We start from the raw sequence: 23,093 nt of genomic DNA, 5'->3' as shown, positions 1-23,093 counted from the left end.
CATGCTACTTGGTTACCTTGCTGAAAGTTATGAACAATTACTTAGGATTGTAGGCTGCTGGCATCTTCTTTTGAATTCTTGAGTTTTATTCATACTTGAAGAGAGGAGAATAAGGGTTCAACTCTAGTGCTCCGCATTAAATGCGCATCATTCAAGTTACCTTAGAGAATAATGTAGCTTCTCAATTAACAGCTTATGGGGCAATGACTCAAGATATGTATTTTAGTGATCAGTCTCCTTCCCCCACCCCAACCCTTAGGCTGTGATTTGTTTGTAAAGGTGGGGTGAAAAAAAAAAAACATGTGGGTCCCATGTGTAGTAGAGTGAGGAGAAAAAAATGAAGCGGTGGGAAAGGATTCTGTGAAAAAGTGATAGTGGTGGGTCCCATTTATTACTTTTCCCAACTTTTCTACAAAGTCTCACCAAATATGTGGGATTTTAAAATGGGTTGGGGGTGGGAAAGTTGGGCCGCTACATTACCAGACAAGTTTCCTTGATTTTAGAAAAAAAGTGAAAAATCTACATTTTATTCAAGAATTTTTCCACCCCACCTTTATTACAGCAAACAAACGCAACCTTACTGATTTGATAATTTAAGTTGTACGTTCGTGCCATCGTGGTTATAAATTATAGACTTCTTGTTTAATTGAAAAAAAGAAAGAAAAGAAAAAAAAAAAAAAAAAAAGCAATAGAGACGGATGAATTCAAAAAGAGCCCGCGCAAACGCCAGGACGTTCATGTCGACCGTTGTATTATAGGGCTTAGTGCCCAATGAAGCGCCAAAATGTTCATTACTATCGTTATCGACCAGGGTTTTGCTGGGAAGCCATGGCGATGAAGAATGTCTTGTACTAGGTAAGTTATCTTCTAACATCCATTCCAGATTCTCTGATAGCTCAATTTTTGTTTCTGTTTTCCATTTTGTTTGTTGAAGATGGTCCGCTCTTTTGTATTCTCAAGAGTAGATCAAGAAGCCGGGACGGAAAACTCAAGTTCTCATCTCAATTTGACGATGTAATGCTCCGGTTTTTTTGGATTTACTTCTTTTCTTCTGTTAAATCTGAACATGTCTTTCCCAGTCTTTTTCCCATCGCTCTTATTGCCTTTATCTGAATGATCTGAGTTTGGGATTTTTTTTTTTCTTTTTTCCCTTTCGTATTCTTATATATTCTTATTTTTCCCTTCAAAATTTAGGGTTTTGTTTTTCCTAGCTTGTAGCCGGTATGCTTCCCGACATTCTGTTGGCTTCTAGACTCTAGTGTGCGAATGATAATTCTCCTCAAAAAATGTTTTTAATGTTTTCATGTGCTGTGAGAACAGAGAACACAAAACAGTTGAAATGGGTTTGATAAATTGGTTTGTTTGTTTTTTTTTGGGGGTTTGAAAACGGACCGGTTTCTCTCAAAAAATGTGCGCGATAAACCCTATACCCAAACCCAGTTTTCTCGTCCGAGGAATTCCATTTTCTCTCAACGATTTCTCTGCAACTCGAGGTCTCTCGTGTCGATGTGCTCAGGTAACCTCCTGACTCTTCTCCTTCTCTCTAATCTGGTTTTTCTTCTCTCTAATCTCATCTTCAAAATTCATTTTAGAACTTCAATTCTCATCCGGGGACACCATCGTTGCAACAGAATAATCTGACTGCTGTACTGCGGTTGGTCATATGCTAAAGGATCTCTCCATTGTTCTCTGCAATTTCTATAGGTATTTCAACATTCTCTCCCTTCTCCCCCCCCCCTTTTTGGTTTGCTATGGTGAGGGAATGAGTGGTGAAAAGTATCATATGCAAAGAGATTCTGATCTGGAGCCTTCTAGTGGGAAACCTGGGATTTCTTTGTTGTTCATATTCTGTTATTACCATCCATCGAGTATAATTATTGACTTTTTAATCTCCGTTTAGAGTTGGATACCGTCTCTAATCCTGTGCGTGTTATTGAATTGAATACGGGTAGAAAGTTGAATGACAAAGCATTGGAAGGAATGGGTTGATTCTCAGGGAAATTGAGGAGAGCCTTTGATGCAGATATTGCTGTTTTGGGCTCTTTTGAGATACAGGGATCTCTTGGTTTATGGGTCTGGGGGAAAGAAGCTTTGCTTCTGGAAACTCTCTACGATTGAGCTCATATTGTTTGACAAAAGCTCTCTACCACTCCACTGGAAAAGAATAGAGAGTGATTGAGTTGAGCCTCCTGAAACTCTTGTGGTTGTGTAATGTGTGAGGTTGCAACTCTTGTGGTTGTGAAATGTGCCAGGTTGGTGCTGTAAGGAGAAGAAAAAGAGATAGAGAAAGGACGGAAAGCGGTGAGATGTAGTGTTCGCAGCTCTGATACAGGCTATTTTCTTCGGTTTCTGGGTTGAGGTGGGGACTTGAGCCCGGGAACCATGGCCATTGTGCTCTGAAGCACTAGAAACATTTTTTTTCCTTTTCCGATCACCAAATTTATTTGATTTGATTTGTTTAGTTATGATGTGTCGTCTTTTATTGTTGTTTTATCGTTTTTCTCATTCATTGTTTGGTCTGAGACTGAACTAAAGTTCGCTGTTTTGTTTATCTGAACTAAAGCTTGCTGTTCCTTTTTGGAACCGTAGAAGAATATTGAGGTTGTGTTTGGTATGAAATCTCGCTGTCTAGATGCATTTACTTCTTGATCTACATGGACAAAAATGAGAATATGCTTGTTGTATTCCACTTGATGTGCAGTATTGATCTTAAGTAGGAGAATTTAGGCAAAAAATTGAGGGTGTTGAGATGTAGTGTGACCAATGCATGCCCTAAGGCTGTTGGAAATATTCTAGATGAACAATGAAATTCAGGGATATGTGAGAAACATATTGTAGAGAGTAGCAAGGCTGCACATGGAAGTTGAGAAATATATCATGAGAAGGTTTGTATGCCTTCTAATGGTCACAAAGGGTTATTAATCTATCTAATTATAGCCATCCAATTTGTCTGTTTCTTTTGGAATCTGATCATAAATTTGTATAATTATGAAATTCCTCTTGGGTATTTTGTATGAGTCTTTTTTGATCAGAGTTTTTTTTTCTTTTCTACTTTCTAAGATCATCCCTCCACATATTTGGAGACATCTTTCTGCCTCATATTTGGTGCAGATATGAACTCCAAGAAGATCATTCATTGCTAGGTGAACATAAGTTTGCTTATGATTTTGATTGGCTTTAAAGTCAGATCCAAGGCTTGCTCGAGTTTTGGACGGGAAACCGAGAAGCCAGATATTTCCCGACAGAGGAGCACTGGAAGTGTCAATATTGCAAGTTTGCTTTGACTTGTCCAACAAATGCAAGCACCAGTAGTATTCCAAGCTAGGACTTAAGCCTGTTATCCTGTACAACTTATATATGTGCAGCCATATGCATTGTTGTTGGCAGAGCTTTCATTCTCTATTTGATAATCCTTCTTTTTCTTTTCTTTGTTTGGTACTAATTTGTTGATTCCCTCATTGTTGTCAAAAGGATATTTGTAACTGTACAGATGCTTTATTCCAATAAATGTAAATTTCCTCTATACTTAGCTTATGTAGATGTTACATAGCTGGACAGTAGATGTAAGTGAGCAGTTGTTCTATTGATTACTGTGAAGGGGAATGCTGAAATGTTGATAGTTGCAATCTCACAGCAGTTTGTTCCGATCCTTGCTAATGAAATGGCTAGAAGGCGTGGTATGCCTGAAATACCTTTGTAGATTTGTTCTACAGCTTAAACTTTTAAATTGAATGTGTTGTAAACTCTTTAAATTTAAGAGCTTTTCTTAATGGATAGTCTTGTTTAAGAACTTTGTAAAATTTAAATTTCACTTTACTTCAATAATATGATCATCCTTTGTGGTTAATTAGATGATAATGTCCTTTTTTTAATTATCAATATTTGTTCAGAATAAAATTCCACGTAGAACAAATTTCTAAGAACGCATTTTTGGAACATGTTTATCAAACACTCAAAATTGTTCAAAAAACATTTTTTTAAGCATAGAAACACCAAAAGATTTTATTTTTGTGTGCTTTTGCCATAGAAACGTTATCAAACGCACCCTTAGTTTTCAAATTATGGCTTTCATTTTGGATGGGATCTGGCTCTGGACTTTCTTTCTTTCTTCGTTATTATTATCATGTATGTTTTGTTTCGGCTTTTGATTTTTACTTTTCACAAAAATTCCTGGTGCCGGTAATCTCTTATATAGGGTTTTGAAGATTGCAAGCTTGGAGGAAGATGAAGTAGGAAAGTAGGAAAGGAAAATAGGGGGAAAGGACGTGAGTAAACCAGCATCTGCCAGTTGTCACACATGACACTTTATTGGGCCATCTCCATGGGGAGCTGAATTGGGCTGAGATAGATCAAATCAAGTAGAAGCCTGCGAAGCACACCAAATTTCATAACGACCACCATTGACTAGGGTTTTGCTGAGAAGCTATGGCGATTGAATGTCTTGTTCTGGGTAAGTTCTCTTCTTACATCCCTTTTGCATTTTCTTCTCCAAAGTTTTTTCCCCTTTTCCTTTTGTTTGCTGAAGATGCCTTGCTATTTGGCATTCTCAGGGGCTGGCCAAGAAGTTGGGAAGAGTTGTGTCATTGTCTCCATTGGTGGAAAGAGGATCATGTTCGATTGTGGAATGCACATGGGTTACCAAGACCACCGACGCTACCCTGATTTTTCTCTTATCTCTGAATCTGGCGACTTTGACAAGGCTCTGACATGCGTCATTATCACTCACTTGTAACTGAAACTGCTATTTCTGTCTCCTCTTTTGGTTCCTTTTGAATGTAACTGGATGTTAACTTTCTAAATACACTTCCTCAGTCATTTGGATCATGTGGGGGCGCTTACTTACTTCACTGAGGTCTGTGGTTACCATGGCCCAATTTACATGACGGTGAGCTTTCTTAATGACTGCTGCTTATTCTTCTATCACTTTTCTTTGTATATGAGATTCTTCTGTTGGAATTTTGTAAATGGTGATGGATCATGAAAATTTCAACAGTTATTTGTAATGCTTAGTAAATTAGTCATGTTTTGGAGGATGGCTATTTTGTGGATTTCCATGTATTTTGGAGGTCTGGAAGGTTATATCAGAGAATTTCTTCATATATTGCACACTATTATGTATAGGTATTGTCTCTCCCTGTATCATTGGAGTGAATAATGGGGCAGTCACTTACATTTTGGTTGATATGATTCTTTTAGCCTAGGGTTGATTGATGGTCATTAGACATTAAGAGCTCTGCTGTTCCTATCAACTTCCTCAAAATTTTGGACATTCACTTGGTTCTATATTGGTCACTGGGAGCTCATGCTTGGTTCTATATTGGTCATTGATGAAGGCTTCTTCTTAAGAAGATCAGAGTTGTAATGTTTGTCCTATGCGCTTGATCGACCTCTTGCATCATGGTTTCTGAGATGAGGGCACAGAGTGTGTGATTATGAGAGGAGAAGGACAATGAAGCATAAGCCTGTTTTATCAGAGAGCTGCGCCTCATTGCATGCAAAGGAGAGGTACACTGATGGCTAGCAAATTTCATTAAAGATGAGCACCTCATGCATGGAAAGGAGAGGGACAATGAAGTCTTTCTCTTTTTATCAGAGAGGCACAACTCATTGCACGGAATGGTGCCAAGGTTGACATTATGCTACATGGAGATCTTAGGGGCATATTAGGATATCCTGACTTTTCCAGCTGTCTTTTCTTCTCTCTCTTTTCCAAAAAAATAAGAAAAACAGGAACTAGTAAATGTTTGTCTGGTACGTTAGCACATTAATGTGCTACTCTTTAGTAGGAAAAATGATAAGAGAGCCTTAGTCTTCCCCAAATATATCTCAGTTGCATCTGCATGACAAATGTAAGGTCTCTTAGCATTCAGCATTATCATTTGAATGAACTGTTTCAATCTATCTTGCAGGTTTCTGTAGTTTGTCATATAGTATTGCATTCACATGTAGTTGTGTTTCAATATCCTAAACTTGGATGCACCATTCATATTTTAGTAACGCCTTCCTTCATATTTTGTGCTTGGATATCCCTAACTTTGAAACACTAGTCGTATTAATGCCTTCATGTTTTATTCTTGGGTCTTCACTTGAACTATGAATTTGTTAGAAAATAATGCAGTTACTGTAGAATCTAAAATTTGTTTTTTAATACAGTATCCTACAAAGGCTTTGGCTCCTCTGATGCTGGAGGACTTTAGGAAAGTAATGGTAGACCGAAGGGGAGAGGAAGAACAGTTCACTTACAATCATATAATGGATTGTATGAAGAAAGGTATCTGCTCCTTATTTTATTCTTTTTTCTGTTGGAAGTTTGATCTACCTAAAAGTGAGATCAATGACCCTGGAACTACATTTTACAATCTATCATATAAGCATCATTACCAGATAAAATGCCCATTTCCATACTGGGTTTTAGATTGTTATCTTTGTGCATGTGCATGGCGGTTATATAGAACTACACGTATGCCTGCTTTTGCTTATGCTGTTGGTGATTTGTTTTTGTCATGCGTCCTTGCATGTTCATATACCCTTTTTTTATGCCAATTGTCATCATTCTGTAGTAAAATATTTATGTTATGACTTCAAATGTATTATGGTTATTAAATTCTGGTGTGGGTTATAAGTAGTTGTTTTCTGAATTCATTTGAGCAAGGTGACCAACTTATACTAGCATTTGTGGAGAATTGCTGCTAGTGTGTGCATTTACTACTAACAAATATGTGCAAAGTATACCCTTCTAGGCTCCCTTTTTCTCTTATTTTTTTTGGTAGTTTGAATAAGCTATTTCTTGGAGCTGATATTTTGTTTTGCATCTTTTGTTCGCTCTTTTTATCAATGAATCTTCACTTGACCTCTCTTTTTTATTAGTTTAGCTGAATTATCTTAATGAACATATATACAATTCTTTTAATGAATGAGCAAAGAAAAATTGATAATGTAAAATGGAAAGATATACAGATATTTTGGTTTGTTACGAATCAAGTATGGTAGGACAATCTCTGGAGCAGTGAGGTGCTTTATCTGATTATATGACAATTAAATAGAACAATCCATGCAATTCAGAGTCCAGTATCTCCTAGAACTCCTTCTGAGCTGCACTGCAGGCAATAATATAGTAGAAGGAATCCTGTGTATTGTTTTCAGGTTCCTCTCTTATTGTGAAATGTTTTGCTGTCCTATCAGCTCACATTAACTAGCATTTAGAAGATGTTATATGGACTACTCAGCTGAGCTAAAAGACCATTCTAAGAAAGTAAGGAAGCCCTATTTGGTTTTTTCTTCAGTACCCTCTATTTATGAAAATGCAGCAGCCACATTGTAAAGATGGTTCCCACATACCAGAACGTTATTTTTCTGCGAACTCCATTGTCCTCTTCATGTGGAGCAAAAGGCTCTACTTCACACGGTCATATGCATTTCAACTTCTATGTTATACATTAAGCTTCCACCCTTCCTCTATTATATTCACAGGGACTATGCATTCCTAAGCAATTAACATGCTTCTTGTGCCAATTTTATCTGATTTTAACGTTCACTTAATAATGCCATTTTTGTGTCTGTTCTCTATATTGCAGTTACAGTGGTGGATTTGAAGCAGACTGTGCAAGTTGATAAGGATCTCCAGATTCGTGCCTATTATGCAGGGCATGTATGGTTCTTGAACTCTCCATATAGCTGTGCTAACAAAGCTAATGGCTTTCTCTTTTACTTTAATTTTTGTCTGCTTTTTGAAATCTGCAAACCATCTTTTAATTTCTGATTTCACTTTCTTCTTGTACTTGGTAAGCTTTGTTATGGCTTCAGAGCTATATTGGTGGTATGAACTATTTGCAGACAAATTTTTTAAACCTTTGTAGTTGTCAATGCACATCTATTCCATATGTTTTACTGCCACCATAGTTCCCATTTCTGTGTTAACCTTCAGTAATTGAACTGTAACTACCTCAGATACTGCACTGACATCCTTTTTTAATAGTTCTTATCAAATAGTTGAACTGACGAGTTTTGAGTGAATGGCTTGTTAGAGTTTATGTGGAGGTAAGTTCTGATTCTAGACTTGGAGTTCTATAATATTAGAAGCACATGAGCCTTCTGAAAAAGGAAAGCAGCGAAATGATGATAATGGAAACGGGATTGTTCAAGCTTCTACTCTTTTTCCTCATTGCTCTTCTGTTCTAATGTTTTTGGTTAATGTTGAATTGCTCCGAAAACCTGAAATATAAGGACCTGCCACACCTGTCAGAACCTCCTTGGGATGATGGACTAGTCAGCTTGTAATCTGGTCCTTTCATGTGTCATTTAGCATGATATGCTATGATAATTGGACAACACGTTTGAAGTTTGAACAATGCTTTTGTTCCCGTGATCTAGTGAGGATCTTCCACTTGAATCTTAATATTGCATTATCCAATCCATGCTTTCCACTTTCAGAGAGAACTGTTGTAACAAATTGGGGCTTGGTCAATGAGGGCCTATCTTCCAAGATGTGTAGGGCAAAGACAACTCCAGGCTCAAGAACCATGGTGGATTTGGGTATGACATATGGGGTTATCTTTGAAGGGGGATCCTTCGAATTTGAACCAATAAAACCCTGGTTGGAACACATGCGTAATATTTGGTTTATATAGGGTAGTTTTAGATAGATTTAAAGGGTCTAGGATATGGGTTGTATAGGGTAAATTTGAGAGAAGTCTCTGGAGATAACTTATGGGGGCTTAATGATGTGAGAATGGGCTGAAACTTGGATCGTGTCTTGAGTTCATTACCTACCAGTTGCTCACCAAGAATCATCAGGTTTTGCATGGTGGGATTTGGACTTAATAGGAAATCCTGATTTGGAGGGAAAGTAAAGTTTCTAATTTAAGAAAGGGGCAAAGTTTAGCTGGGTAGTTTGGGCTGTAACAGGGATTGAAGGGAGCATCATGCAGGCCCTGATACACCTTCATCAAATACTCCTTATCAGGGACCCGATACACATGAGTAAATAGTCGTTATTAGCTTAGTATTTATTATTAGAGTTCCTATTTCAAGTTTAGTTTCTTTTTTGAGTACGACTAGGAAGGTAAGTGAAAGGCAATTAATAAAGCCCTATGCATGTAATAGAATTTAGATTTCAGATTAAGAAAAGTGTCTATTACATCCTATGTGTTATTGACATTAGAGCCTGCTCCATCACTGGTAAGCCACTTACAGTTGATTAGCAAGATTTTAAGGGTTTTACTTGAAGGGTTTTCTTCAGCTGTGCCTGCTTCTACATTGGTGCATAGCCTTATCAGTCTATTACAGGACTTGTAGTCCAGGTAAGTAGTAAGCCAGAAGCATCCTGTCCTACCTTCCACTCTCCTAAATTTCTATTTTGAAACCTTACCCCATTTGATCCCTTCATCATCATAAATCCTAATTCTGTATCTTGCAATTCTACCATCAGAATTTTACCACATTGCAGATCCATCATCTTTGTATCTCCATTAACACTTGTTCCCAATTGCAGCCCTTCGCGTCCATCCAAAACCCTAATTTCTTGCTACCCTAGATTCTTAAAATCGAAACCCTAGATCCTTGAAAGCCCTAACCCTAAGTCCTTAAAACCCTGACCCTGGACCTCTTAAAACACCAACTCAAGACCTTCAAAACTCTAACCCTAATTCCAGGATAGAAGGAAATCAATCCAGCATTCAGTTACTTATAAATTGACAGAAATAGATGACTTAGCCTAGGAGATCAGACCTGATTTGTAACACTGTTTTGAAAATTGTCCTTCAAGTTTGAAAGAATATTGACCTAAGATAACCTTGAGAGAAGTGAGAAAGGGTATGCAGAGCTTAGGCCTTATCTAGTATGGCCCCAAACAGAGTGGATAGAAAAGCAAGAATCCATGCAGCCGACCCCATTTAGTTGGGACAAGGCTTCTTGTTGTTGTAAGTTTAAAGAATGCTGATGCTGATCCATCACCAAAAAGGGGTTATTTTCCCAAAAATAAACCCAGGGTTGGGTTATAGTGGTTATGGACCTGTAGTCCCATGGTTTAAAGATACTCTGGGCCTCTTTATGGCTCAAAATGAGGTCACAAGGTCGCTTACTACTGTAAGCTTAATCAAATAGTAACTTTTGTTTCAAGTCATGTGACCATTTAAAATCATATGATACAAATAGATTAAGTTAGGTCCACGTAATGGTAAATTCATCATTCAGTTTTCTATCCCTAAAAGGAATCTGATTTGTAAGTGGCTATTCCAGCCACCAAGATGGGAAGAATAGAGTTAAGACTTGGTTAATTGCTTTGAATTGTACAATTGTTGGCTGTTGCCTTTTCTTTGAGAGACTGGATCTAGTGTTTAAAGTTTTGGTCAAAGCATCTTGGTGTTTTAAGTCGAAGTTGCTGGAGATCCTAATTGTTTGAATTCCAAGATGCAGGCTGTAGCCAAATGCTTGTTTGGTTGGATCCAGTCTGTTGCTTGAAGATTCTTCTTCGACCTATAGATGCGGTTCAAGAAAGAGTTATTGCTATTGAAGACCAGCTTTAAATGGTGAGCTTCTTGAAGAAATCCTAACCCTTATCTGTTCTAACCTAAGTTCTGGCCCTTCCCTCCATTGGAAACACTTGGAGCCCATTGAAGGAGCCTTCCAACCTGCTGTTCCTCTTAATCCAGGAAGCCCTGTCGTTCCCCTGCCTGACCTCCATTTAAGTCCTAACTGCCCAAATCCTGCAACTACAGATTTTTGTAACTTGTCCTTCATATTTAGCTTGCCTTCTAAGGGAATCTTCCCCATGTCACCCTCCTTTGACCCTAATCAGGGTCACCAATTTCAACTGGATGTTTTTTGACCCTCCAGCCCTAAAACTTGCTACTGTCCCAAATTTTAGGATTTTAAATCCAGCCATTATAATGCATCAAAATTCACATCAAACTTTTCCTAGGCCTGCATACTATTCCCATAAAACACCAACCCCTTCAGGTTACAGAAACCCTAGATCCAGCTCCTTTATTTAATTATTGAATTCTCCAAGAAACCCTAATTTTTTTTAACTTAAATGCTGCACTTTGAACCATTATAAACCTCCCAAGATTTGGGCCACATGACCCTATGCTGAATAATAGATTCAATTGAAGTTACTGCCCCCATCCCACAATGCTAACACCCTGAATGAGAACTCTCTTGATGTGAACCCAATTTTAGGGTTAGGGTTTCTTGGAAAGACGCCCTAAAATTTAGGGTTTGCCCATAATATTTGATAAAGTTGCAAGCAAAAGAACAAGGATCTAATAGGAAACTTCAGGGAAAGGGTTTGGTTGATTTGAATGTCTTTCAAAAATTGTGATGGGCGTGTTTTGGCAAAGGCTAACTAAAGATTGTTATAGGATTTCTGGAAATTAGTAGGGAAAAGCTTAACAAATTCCTATGGGATGGTATTGGATGAAATTGTTCCTAAGGTGTGGTAGAAAAGATGGATAATTAATTTGAATCGGTATGGGTTGGATCTTGGAAAGGGTAGAAGGTCTTGGGCAATCTTGAACTAGGGGGCTGGGGGAGGGGATTAGGGCTGTCGGGGGCTGGGAGGGCCTGCTGCTAGGGGTCTGGCAGCAGGGGGGGGGGGGGGTTTTAAGGTTGCACAGGCAGGGGAGGGGTGCGGTGGGGTTGGAAGGTGAGGGCATGGGAGTGGGGGGAAGGGCTGCTGTACTTGCTTGTTTGATGCTGCTGTGTTTGACAATTGCTGCTGGAAGTGGGATGAAGATGCTGGAATTATTGCTAGAGATGCTGATCTGTGAACAAAACAATTAATTACTCAACCATGGCCGCCTCAAAAGGCCACAATCCTTAACTCAACTCAGTTTTATTCAATAATCAGACTTAAGGAATACAAGGAAAGAATAGGCTATTCATAGCCTACTAAAAGACCTTGACTCTAAGTGGGATTCCTTTGTAGATTAGGATCCCACCACAATGATTACAACTGTTGAAATAATCAATAAAGGATCTATGGAATTTCCTTGAAAATAGATTCCCTCTAAGCCTTAAACTCTAGGAACCTTTCTTGTAAATAAAAACTGTTGGGAATCTTATCTTCTAAGAAGAGTCCCAAGACTTAAAAGTTCTTACTTAAATTGGACTTCCTAACTGACTGAAACTCTTCAACAGAATTCAAAATAAAATTCTAGGAAATAAACCAGTAACTAAATTAGGGCTCAAGTGATCAAAATACCCTTCCTAGAGTGTTCCGCCAGCTTTGGGTACACCTTTGGGAGTATTCGTGAGGCCTGTTGGTGCAACCTAGAGGGGGGGTGATTAGGTTGTACCTCGTGGATTATCCCAAATTCTCGGTTTGATTGCAATTTCAATGTAAGTTGATAATTTAAATGAAATTCAATAAAGACAAGCAATCACAACACTGAATTTATAGTGGTTCGACTATACAAGTCTATGTCCACTCCTCTCTTGGCCTTAAGAGAGTATTCCACTATTGATTCTCTTTCAATATAGTGGGTAGAGATCAAACCCTTACAATAATCTTTGTTGCGGGGCAAGAGTACCCTTTACAATCTTTGTTTAGCAAGTAGGGCAAGAGCACCCTTCACAATCTTTGTTTACGGGCAAGAGCACCCAATTAATCTTTGTTAACGGGCAATAGCACCCAATCAATCTTTGTTCACGGGCAAGAGCACTCAAGACCAAATTCTAATCAACCTAGACTAGAATTCAACAACCAATGCAGATACAAGAAGTGTCGGATATTACCTTAACAAGAGGTGTGACACTTTACCTCTTGTGTGAGTGTGATGCAATGTGAGTTGTATGCTCAAATGGAAATGTATGCACCACCAACGCCTTTAATCACCTCAAGCTTGGCTTCCACAAGCTTAGAAACACCTTGGTATATTTCTTCAAGGTTGGGAGAGGGTGAGAGGCAAAGCACAAGGCTTTTTTGCAATTTGAGAGCTTTAGGATCACTTGGGGAGTGGGTGATCAAGTGTGGGTGTATATACTCTTAAATGAGGTGAATTGGGCTTATATAGAGTACCTTTGAGTGCCTAAAGCCAATCCCCAACGGATAGAAAACGGACATAATTTTTGTCTTGTTTTTAGCCCAGACGGTCAGCCGTCTGGAAAAGAGCTGTTGTAAACTAGCCGTCATTGGCTAAGTCAGGGCTAGATGGTCAGCCGTCTGCCCAGACGGTCAGCCGTCTGGAAAAGAGCCGTTGTAAACTAGCCGTTATTGGCTAAGTCAAGGCCAGACGGTCGTCCGTCTGGCTTGACTAGCCCAGACGGAATTCCGTTTGCCAGACGGAAATTCCGTCTGGCCTTCTGTGTTGAAAACACAGAGATGCCAAAACTAGACGGTCGACCGTCTGAGCTCTGTTTTGCTGAACAGAGTTGGGGCTGGGACATGGCTTGGGTTTTTGGACTTTTTGGTCAACCCTAAGCATTGTACACCTCATAACATGTCCTAGGTCACTCTAGTAGCATGAATTATATATAATGGATGCATTTACATATATGTGTATGCGGGAGTGTCCTAAGCCCTAATTCAGCCTAAGTCTTGATCTTCGACTTGATCTTGTGCAACGGTCTTGATACTCATCTTGACTTTGGTTCTTTGTCTAAGATGGTTTGAGTTGGTCTTGAGTTTGATTCTCCGGTAATTCTTTGATCCGGTCATTTTGCATCGAGATTCACTGTGGTGATGAGCTGGACAAGACTCATCTGAATGGAATCATTAGTAGAGTGTTTGTCATCATCAAAACTGATTGGAGGCCGATGTGGCAAATGCTGACTTGGCATTTCCCAACAGGGCCCACTTGAGGGTTACGGCCTAGGGGAAAATTTTGATTTACATCACCCCTCCCCCCTTTTAAAGTCAACTGAAATTCTTGTGGCTGGTTCTGTTTAAGATCTTGAAAGAACTGCCCCTGCCAACCAAAGCTACATCAAATATTTTGATCACACAACACTTGGCACACATCTTTCACTTCATCCATCCTACTTTAATTCTCAAAAGCTTCATGAACTCTCTGGCAAAATTGGTTTTGACCAGCCATAAATTGGAAAGTTTCAAGTTTCGTTCAAAACTTGGTAATTTTCACCAGCCAACTTGGGATGCTGGTTTTGAGGCCCAAGAATTTGTTTTTTTAGCTGGTTTGGGTCTCCAGTACCATTTAGTAGATGTTGTTAATTGCAGACTAGAATTATGCCCATATATTAATTAGTGGATTTCAATTTTTAACATTTCTTTTTAACTTCTGCGTGATAGAATCATAGAACCATGTTTGGGTAAGGCTTCTATCATTGGTTGATTTAGGCCCAAAAAATGGATTGACACTTGCAACCCTGATGTGTGCTATAATTCAGTCTGCAATGGGAAACTTATCAGTCATGCATTGCTGTTCACACCTTTATTTTCTTAATTTTAATTTTGTCACATTTGAGAATCAGTTAAATTTTCATATTTTAGAAGCACTGCAATATTCTCTGTACTTCTAGCTATCCAAATTTCATTTGTGTCCATTGTAATGTCACACAATTATTATCCTTCTATCAAGTTCTTTTGGATACCATTATTATTTTCATCTGTTACTAGATTAGTGCCGTGTCTTTCATTGTGGGGCTTGCAAACACACATTTTTAATATATATATATATATATATATATATATATATATATATATTTCTTTTCCATAGGTTCTTGGTGCAGCAATGTTTTATGCAAAAGTTGGAGATAGTGCTATTGTATACACAGGGGATTATAACATGACACCTGATAGACATCTTGGAGCAGCTCAAATTGATCGACTACAACTAGATCTCCTCATAACAGAGTAAGAGGAACTCGTATTTACTTCAAATTTCCACTAAGGTTTTCTTTTCCCTTTTCATTTCTTTTGTGTTGTGTGTGTGTGTCAGTGGGAGTATTGCTGTGCTCTTTAAAAAGTAATGAATTTGAATGAACAGGATTTTCCTAGATGGAAACATAAATTGAAAACTTGCTGAAATCATGGTAATATCTTATATTTTGGAATTCTAGGACAAACGAATATTACGGTATCATGGTGTATCTCAGAATTTTACTGTGGTTTTATGCTTCCCACTGAAACTTGGCTCGGATTTGAACCCCGAAAAGTGCATCAACTTGGTGAGATCTGCGTCTAACTTTTTTTTTTTTGGGGGGGGGGGGGGCTTAGTTGAGCTCGAAACCAAGTTGTCGAACAGAGCACAAAAATTTCAGTCCCATCCATCTTGGTTGGTTATACAACTTTTTTTTGTTATCATCATCCCAGTAACAAGGACCAGGGGCCTATAGGCCCAGGGGAGGGGACGGATGGAGGCTTGAATCTGAGATCTCCTTGGTGTTACTGCTTCTATATGGGGGGCTGCCACCACTGTGTTAGAAGCATGCCTAGGTTTCTTATACAACTTCTCTAGCAGATCATTCCACTCCTTCCTTCTGAGAAAATCATCTGGAAAAGGTTTAGATGACTACCTCTAAGCCATGTGGAGGGTACCATTTCCATTTTAAATGTTCGACAATTATTTTTGCGAAGGGCTGAATTTCTTTGTATGGAACATAGATTGACCCCAAGAACCCCTGCTTATATTTCAAGTTTCAGCCTCCAATTAGAGTTAATCAGGTGTGAGATGAACCTTTGATAACCCATTAGTTTGGAGTGCAAGTCTGTGCATCCATTTTTCTCATTGCTTTCTTCACATGAGCACCTGACACAACGCCCCTCTAGAGTAAGGCATTTTTTTGCCAAGTACACTAGTGCTCCCAGCAATTCTGACTTTGTAAAGGGACAGCTTGAAAGCAGAAAACAGTGATAGGGTTTCTGGGGTCCCAAGTGGACTTTACTCTACTTCAGGCAAGAAGATTGAGGGGCACCAACCCCAGCATCTCATCAATGTTGGCACTCTGGTGAAATAGTACCAACTTCGGCTTCTTTATTATCTTCAACTATAGTCAAGTACAAGTCCAGGCCTTAGCTTCATTATTGTCTTCTTGAGAGTGCTTTCCTCTGTGTAGTTCCCTTTGATCAATTTGATTCAGCAAGGCCGATTCAATTGCAGTTGTACCAGCGTTGGGGCATGCTGAAAATCAATGAGGAAAGATAGGTGACTAGGCAACCTTTTCCTTTCCTTTTCTTTTTTGCTGCGTGTCAAAATGGACGGTTTAAAATTCAAGGACAATGTGCCGATACATGGAAAGGCATATTATTGAATTCAAGCCTGGAATTTTCTAGAATCCATTGTTGGATTTCCTGCATCATCCTTCATGTGTCGCAGCTCGGTGTGGAGACAATTTCTGGACTGCCCCAGTCCAGGAAAACCTTTTTAATAACTAGAAATATAAAAAACTAGAGGAAGAAAGCATGTGGCATCAACTGTAATGGACGCATTTTCAACATGTTAAATGACTCCAAATTTAAATGCTTATTACGATGGTGAATTTCAGAACTTCTAAATTTCTCTTTATAACTGCTCATTTCAGGTGTCTACTTAAGATGGACACATCCAATGTGATTTTTTATCTTTTTATTCTGAAAAGGATTTAAGTAGATATTTTAGGGTTTTTACCTAGTCAATCCCCCTATTTCAGACATTTAGTGAGTTGATGTGGGAGATAGTGCTGGCTGATCCAATATGGGGCTTGATTATATGCATTTGATCAGTTCCAGGATCTATGTTACTCTGAATATAATTATCCACTGGTTTGCTTGCCTGAGATGTTGACCTTATATTCATGATAGTAGTTCCTTGGAATTTGGGCAAACCTGTACAAAAGAAAACCTGTTACCTATCCAATCTATAAGATATCTGACTTTAAAATGCTCCACAGCTGCTAAGTCTCCACTCTGGTAGCTGTTCTCATACAGAATAAACAACTGCAACATTCTGTGAAAACCAGCAATATCATAAAGGTTGAGCTCAAAGTTTTTTAAACTCTCTGTTCATTTGGTGCTGAAAAGGTAACCATTGTGATTAGTGTGGAGTCCGTATCATATGGGTCCACACAAGAATCTGTCTCTGACATGGCAAGTTTTAAACTTGGGCGAACCCTTAAAATTCACCTACAAATGTTAACATAAATGATGCAGGATCCAAACCCTCCAAGATGAAGTTGAAGGCCAAGAGAAGCTAATGGGGGACAGACTATAGAAGAAAGTAGGATATAAAGAAGATAGGGGGAAGAAGGGAAATCTTAGAAGAATTAGTCTTGAAGAAGAGGAAGAGAGAGAAGAACACTCATAAGAAGAAAAGAAGAAGAAGAAGAAAAGAGGAGAGAAGGGGGGGGCTGCTGCAAACGCACAAAGCTAAAGCTTCAATTCATATTTTTCTATTCCATCCTCAATAAGCTGATTACAAGTGTTTAAATAACAAAACAAACATACTTGATACGAAAACAGACTCTAATAGGACTCTTGGTAATTTAAAACTAACAAAAGACTGATCCTACAAGGACTCTTAGGAATTTAAAACTAACTAAAACTTATCCTAGATATCCTACCCAAATAAAAAAACTTTGATTACATGATTATCCCAATAATAAATAATAAAATTCTAAATTATCTCTAGAACTCCCACGAAAACAGATCCTATTTTATCTCCTTGCAAGCTGGAGTTTGGGCCCACCAAATTTGAATCTATTTCCATGCAAGCTAGACTTGGGGCCCACCAAATATGAAAAATATCATCTAGGTTACTGTTCACGCTACTGTAGCGTGAACAGTAATTTCTGGTTCTGGTTGTGCTGCATCAATTTCTCCCTCTCTTAAAAAAAACTCGTCCTCGAGTTTCATAGAAGAAATCTGTCTCACGATTGGCACCACAAAAAAAGGATTTGATAGGTTGTTGTAGCATTGTTCACAATTACTGAGAAAAGAAATTAGGGGCAATAAAGAAAGGATGAAGAGTAGAAAGATCTCAAGGAGGAGAAGAAAACAAGGAAGAGAGAAAAGAAGGTTGAACAAACGATGAGATAAAGAAGAGATCTATCCAGGTTTGGGCTCTGATACCAAATAATGGGGGACAGACTATAGAAGAAAGAAGGATATAAAGAAGATAGGGGGAAGAAGGGAAATCTTAGAAGAATTAGTCTTGAAGAAGAGGAAGAGAGAGAAGGACACTCATAAGAAGAAAAGAAGAAGAAGAAGAAAAGAGGAGAGAAGGGGGGGGCTGCTGCAAACGCACAAAGCTAAAGCTTCAATTCATATTTTTCTATTCCATCCTCAATAAGCTGATTACAAGTGTTTAAATAACAAAACAAACATACTTGATACGAAAACAGACTCTAATAGGACTCTTGGTAATTTAAAACTAACAAAAGACTGATCCTACAAGGACTCTTAGGAATTTAAAACTAACTAAAACTTATCCTAGATATCCTACCCAAATAAAAAAACTTTGATTACATGATTATCCCAATAATAAATAATAAAATTCTAAATTATCTCTAGAACTCCCACGAAAACAGATCCTATTTTATCTCCTTGCAAGCTGGAGTTTGGGCCCACCAAATTTGAATCTATTTCCATGCAAGCTAGACTTGGGGCCCACCAAATATGAAAAATATCATCTAGGTTACTGTTCACGCTACTGTAGCGTGAACAGTAATTTCTGGTTCTGGTTGTGCTGCATCAGAAGCCCTTAGGTTTGCTGCCCAGCAGCACATCAATCCTCTTTTTAAAATTTTAAAGTTTTTTAGCTTAGTTGTTTGAGCAGTGGCATATTTTGTTATTCTGCCCAACCTAAGGGCCAAATAGTAATTTTTTAATTAGTTTTAAGTAATTAATAGAGGCCCACAATTTGGGTTGCTGTTCCTTGTACAAGGTTTGTAAAGACATAGTTATATTTTATATTTCCTAGTCTAGAACAGCTAATTCCTAATTTAAGTTAGATTCCAGCTTTGAGTCCATATTGGATTAGGACTCCAACACATTATGTATAAATAAGTCCCTCCACTTGATGGAAGCCATTCAACGTCGATATGATTAATAAAGTTTCTCCACTCTAGTGCTCTCTTGTATTTTGCTGCTGCAATTCTGGCTTTGTTCAATTTGTATAGTGAAGAACCGCCCCCCGGGGGGGGGGGGAGGAATTCTACCAACTACAAGGCCCTCATCCAGGTAGACTGGCTGCCTACCTCTCATTCGCCTTTAATTTCTCTTTGGAATCCCCTACCTTGGTTTGAGCCTTTCTCTCCACTGCATATCAAGAATCCCCGATGTCAACAACCATCCATCACATTACCCTGAAACTCCATATTACACGTAAATATCCATATTGCAGCCCCATACCCCTAGCGAAACTCTGGATCTGTCAATTCTTGTTTTGGCACCCCCTTTCCTTCCAAAAAAATGTGTCATCTAACTCCAAATCGCATCATCCAAACCTACTAGGCAATTAGTCCTAGACTCTGTCCAAGTTTAATTCCAATTTCTCATAATTAAGCCTTCGTAAGTTATCTCAAGAAACTTCTTACTCCATATATCACATATGCTTGACTTTGGAAATCTATCCAAAATGTCCCATATAAACCCAAACTACTCATATGTTCCAGCCAGGGTGTTTAAGATTAGTGGTTCGAACTCACAGGGATCCCATTTCTGACATCACCCCATAGGCTATACTCGAATTCACCATAGCCCATTGTTTTGAGCTTGGAGATGACTTTGTCCTACAGATGTTAGAAGATTGGCTCTCATTAGATTGAGGCTACATCAAATAGAATTTTTGTTTACTCATTTTCTCTAACAAAATAATTGATTTTGGGCGTTGTATTCCATGTGGACTCAAAAAGAGATTTACCTTTCAATGTATTAAAACTGTATGGGCTAAAACTTGCCATGGAGGATGATGTTTTGACTTTTGATCCCTGTGGACAGCCAACTCAGCTGTAAGATTTCTGGCTTATCTGATTTGTTATGCAACATTGCTAGCAGATCTTTCCCTAATGAAACCATCTGGAAAAGGTTTAGACTTTAGATGACTATATTTGAGCCTTGGAGGGGGTATTTTGTGCATTCTAGATGCTTGACAGACAATGCCCCTCTAGATTATCGACATCTATACCTATGTTGCTCAGGTCAATTGTATGGTGACCATGTAGTTGACTTTACTGATTACTTTTGTGATCCGGTTGTTAGCTCTAATCTTGTCTAGGTATTTAAGTAGAGGAGGTGCTTCTTTAATCCTTTTCCTGGCTATGGAATTCAGCCAATGGTTATGTGTTTGATACATATTTGTAACCACTTTATTTATTCAATTATCATGATAGGACCATCTGGCACCTACAACTTTGTTGCCCATCAATAATTTTTTTGGGGGGCCTAAAGAATAGTTGTCATAGTGACGAGGCGATGTGAGGTGGTTTAGCCCAATTCAGGCGGTGAGGCACTGGCCGCAGTGGTGAAGGCATTTTTAGTGTACATCCTGTACACTCTTGTTCATTATAAATAGAAATAAACATATCATTTCTTAGATAATTAAAAAAAACTAAACATTAGGCTACCTTAAGTCATCCAACATATTGAAAACCACATATAGTAATTCACTAGGTCTTACCTCCTAAATAAATTATATGTATTTAGGTAGAATGTAAATTAAAAAAAAAAACACTAAGCCTACTTAGGTAGTAAAGGATATGTATGATGGTTCAGTAACAAGTGTAAGAATGGTGGAGGGACAAAGTAATGAATTTTCAATTACAGTTGGGCTACACCAAGGATCAATTTAAGCCCCTATTTATTTGCACTTGTAATGGATGAATTAACCAAAGACATTCAAGATAAGGTCCCCTAGTGTATGCTTTTTGCTGATGATATTGTGTTGATAGATGAAACTCAAAAAGGATTAATACCAAGTTAGAATCATGGAGATCAACTTTGGAATCAAGAGACTTTAAACTAAGTAGAACGAAGACAAAATATCTAGTTTGTAACTTTAGTTATGAGGAAAACGATGAGGTGGTGAAACTTGACGATAAGGAGATTCCTTAGAGTGACTGTTTTAGGTATCTAGGTTCAGTCATAAATAAAAGAGGTGATATAAAGGTTGATGTTTTCCAAAGAATTAAAATCGGGTGGATGAAGTGGAGAGGTGCGTCCGGGGTCTTGTGTGATCGACGTATTCCATTAAAGCTTAAAGGAAAATTCTATAGGATGGTCATTCAACCAGCTATGATTGTACGGTGCAGAGTGTTGGACTGTTAAAAAGAATCATATAGATAAACTCAGTGTAGGAGAAATGATGATGCTAAGATGGATGAGTGGCAAAATTGGGAAGGATAAGATAATAAATGATCATATTAGAGTTGGTCTGAAACTTGCTCCCATAAGTGATGAGTTTCAAGAAAGTAGTTTAATGTGGCACGACCAGGTTCATCGGAGACCTATAAATGCCCTTGTACAGAGAAGCGATATAATTCAAATTGAAGGAACTAGAAGAGCTAGGGGTAGACCTACGGTAATCTTATGAGAAGTGGTGAGAAATGATATGCATAGCTTAGGCCTTGTATCTAGCATGACCTCAAACAGAAATTGGAAGGCAAGAATCCATGTAGCCAAGTTGAGACAAGGCTTATTGTTGTAGTTGTAAATTAAAAAAAAAGAAGAACCTATTGGAGTTGCAGACTTGCAGAATGCAGAAAAAACAATAAACTTTTAAAAAAATTACTTATTCAGCAGAGAAGAAGAAGTTGCTGGAAAGCTGCCGGAGTGGGAGAAGAGAATTGCAGGAGGAACAGAGATGAATCTGCTGGGGGGATAGAGTTGCATATTAAAAAAAATTACACCCTAAACTTAAAAATAAAATTAAAAAAACCTATCGGAGTGGTAGACTTGCGGTAAAAATTTACCTCTTGTCAGCCTAAGAAGAAGAGGTTGCCGGAGCGCGGTGGTGCTGCTTTGAGCTTGCAGTGGTGCATGATGCCTCACAATATGAATGATAAAAAGGAACAACTCGCTGGAAGCAGCTCCTGTTCGCTGTGAGTGTGATGGTGCCTGTTGGTGTCTCATATGATGAGTAAACAAAATAAGTCACCCAAGAGGTAATTGTGCTGAATAAGCCTTCAATTGAGAAGAGAACTTCCGGAGTAAAAAATAAAGAAAAAAGTCGCTGGAACCTACCTTCAACTGAGAAGGGAACTGCCGGAGAGGGAAGAAGCATGGTGGGAGATCTCGCGAGATATCTCGGTTTTTTCATAAACCGAGACGAGATCAAGGGCGAGATCTGCGAGATGGGATATCTCGCTCGAGATCTCGCCATATCTCGCTATATCTCGCCATATCTCGCCATATCTTGCCCCAAATCTCGCCATATCTCGCTGGAACTCTCAACTTTTTCCAAATTTTTTGTAGATTTCAGCCAAAGTTTCACTTGCAACTACTCTTAGCACATCTACAACATCAAAGAAAGCTCAATCATCCTCTACTTGTCTTATGAACTTATGCGTTAATGACTTATATAAAACTTCTAACGGTTGTATACTTTTATCATTCTATTCTTGAAAGTTAAGATTGTAATACTCATATGAATGTTATCTTGATGACATTTAAGTTATTTGATGTATTTGATACACATGATTTTCATTTATATGCCTTAAGGTTTTATATTACATGTTATATAACCTTGCATTCTATAATCCTACAGCATTAATGGTTTTATATTATATGTTATATAACCTTGCATTCTCTAATCCTACAGCATTTCGGTTTCACAATATGGGTAGACTTAGAATCATACTTAGAGCTGTTTTCTCACAAATCCAAGGCCACTAGTGTGTTCAAAAGGCATCAAATAGGCTAAATACCAAGTTTTAGCCTAACTGGGACCCTAAAACCCACCGAGATGGGCTACCGAGTTGACACCCAAAAAATGGCATATCTCGACCGAGATCTCGCCGAGATGGTCGAGATCTCGGTTTTTCATGGTAGCGAGATCTCGCTCGAGAGCGAGATCTCCCACCATGGGAAGAAGACACCAGGGATTGCCGCTGTGAGTGCTGGGGGTGAGGGTTTTGCAATGAAAAGGATTAGGTGATCACATGTGGTATTGTATATATCAGCGTAATTTGCCAACCAATTTTATTTGTTTAGATTAGAATCT

The 23,093-nt window shown here is 38.5% G+C and overlaps 1 protein-coding gene across 10 annotated transcripts in view; it reads left to right on the top strand.

The window, feature by feature from the left end:
• The first annotated feature begins 762 nt into the window (after positions 1–762).
• Positions 763–23,093, top strand: part of CPSF73-II (cleavage and polyadenylation specificity factor 73 kDa subunit-II) — a 45,040-nt gene continuing 22,709 nt past the window's right edge. For 3 of the 10 annotated variants that reach the window (XR_016172274.1, XR_016172275.1, XM_089149303.1), the window contains exons 1-8: positions 776–1,516; positions 1,593–1,704; positions 4,196–4,450; positions 4,551–4,728; positions 4,813–4,885; positions 6,154–6,271; positions 7,575–7,648; positions 14,676–14,812. Coding sequence is in view for 8 of the 10 variants with exons in the window: in XM_089149303.1 (XP_089005429.1) it covers positions 4,426–4,450; positions 4,551–4,728; positions 4,813–4,885; positions 6,154–6,271; positions 7,575–7,648; positions 14,676–14,812 (605 nt within the window). In the remaining 2 variants the exon portion in view is untranslated. Of the gene's footprint in view, positions 1,517–1,592; positions 1,705–4,195; positions 4,451–4,550; positions 4,729–4,812; positions 4,886–6,153; positions 6,272–7,574; positions 7,649–14,675; positions 14,813–23,093 lie in introns of all 10 variants that reach the window. The other 7 variants (XM_089149309.1, XM_089149310.1, XM_089149308.1 and 4 more) reach the window with 7 other exon arrangements.

Source organism: Hakea prostrata, chromosome 3 (assembly GCF_041222555.1).
Source record: "Hakea prostrata isolate BN-2017 chromosome 3, UWA_Hpros_2, whole genome shotgun sequence".
Lineage (NCBI taxonomy): Eukaryota > Viridiplantae > Streptophyta > Magnoliopsida > Proteales > Proteaceae > Hakea > Hakea prostrata.
The sequence above is the reverse complement of the archived record's forward strand: the minus strand, read 5'-3'. Positions and strand labels throughout refer to the sequence as shown.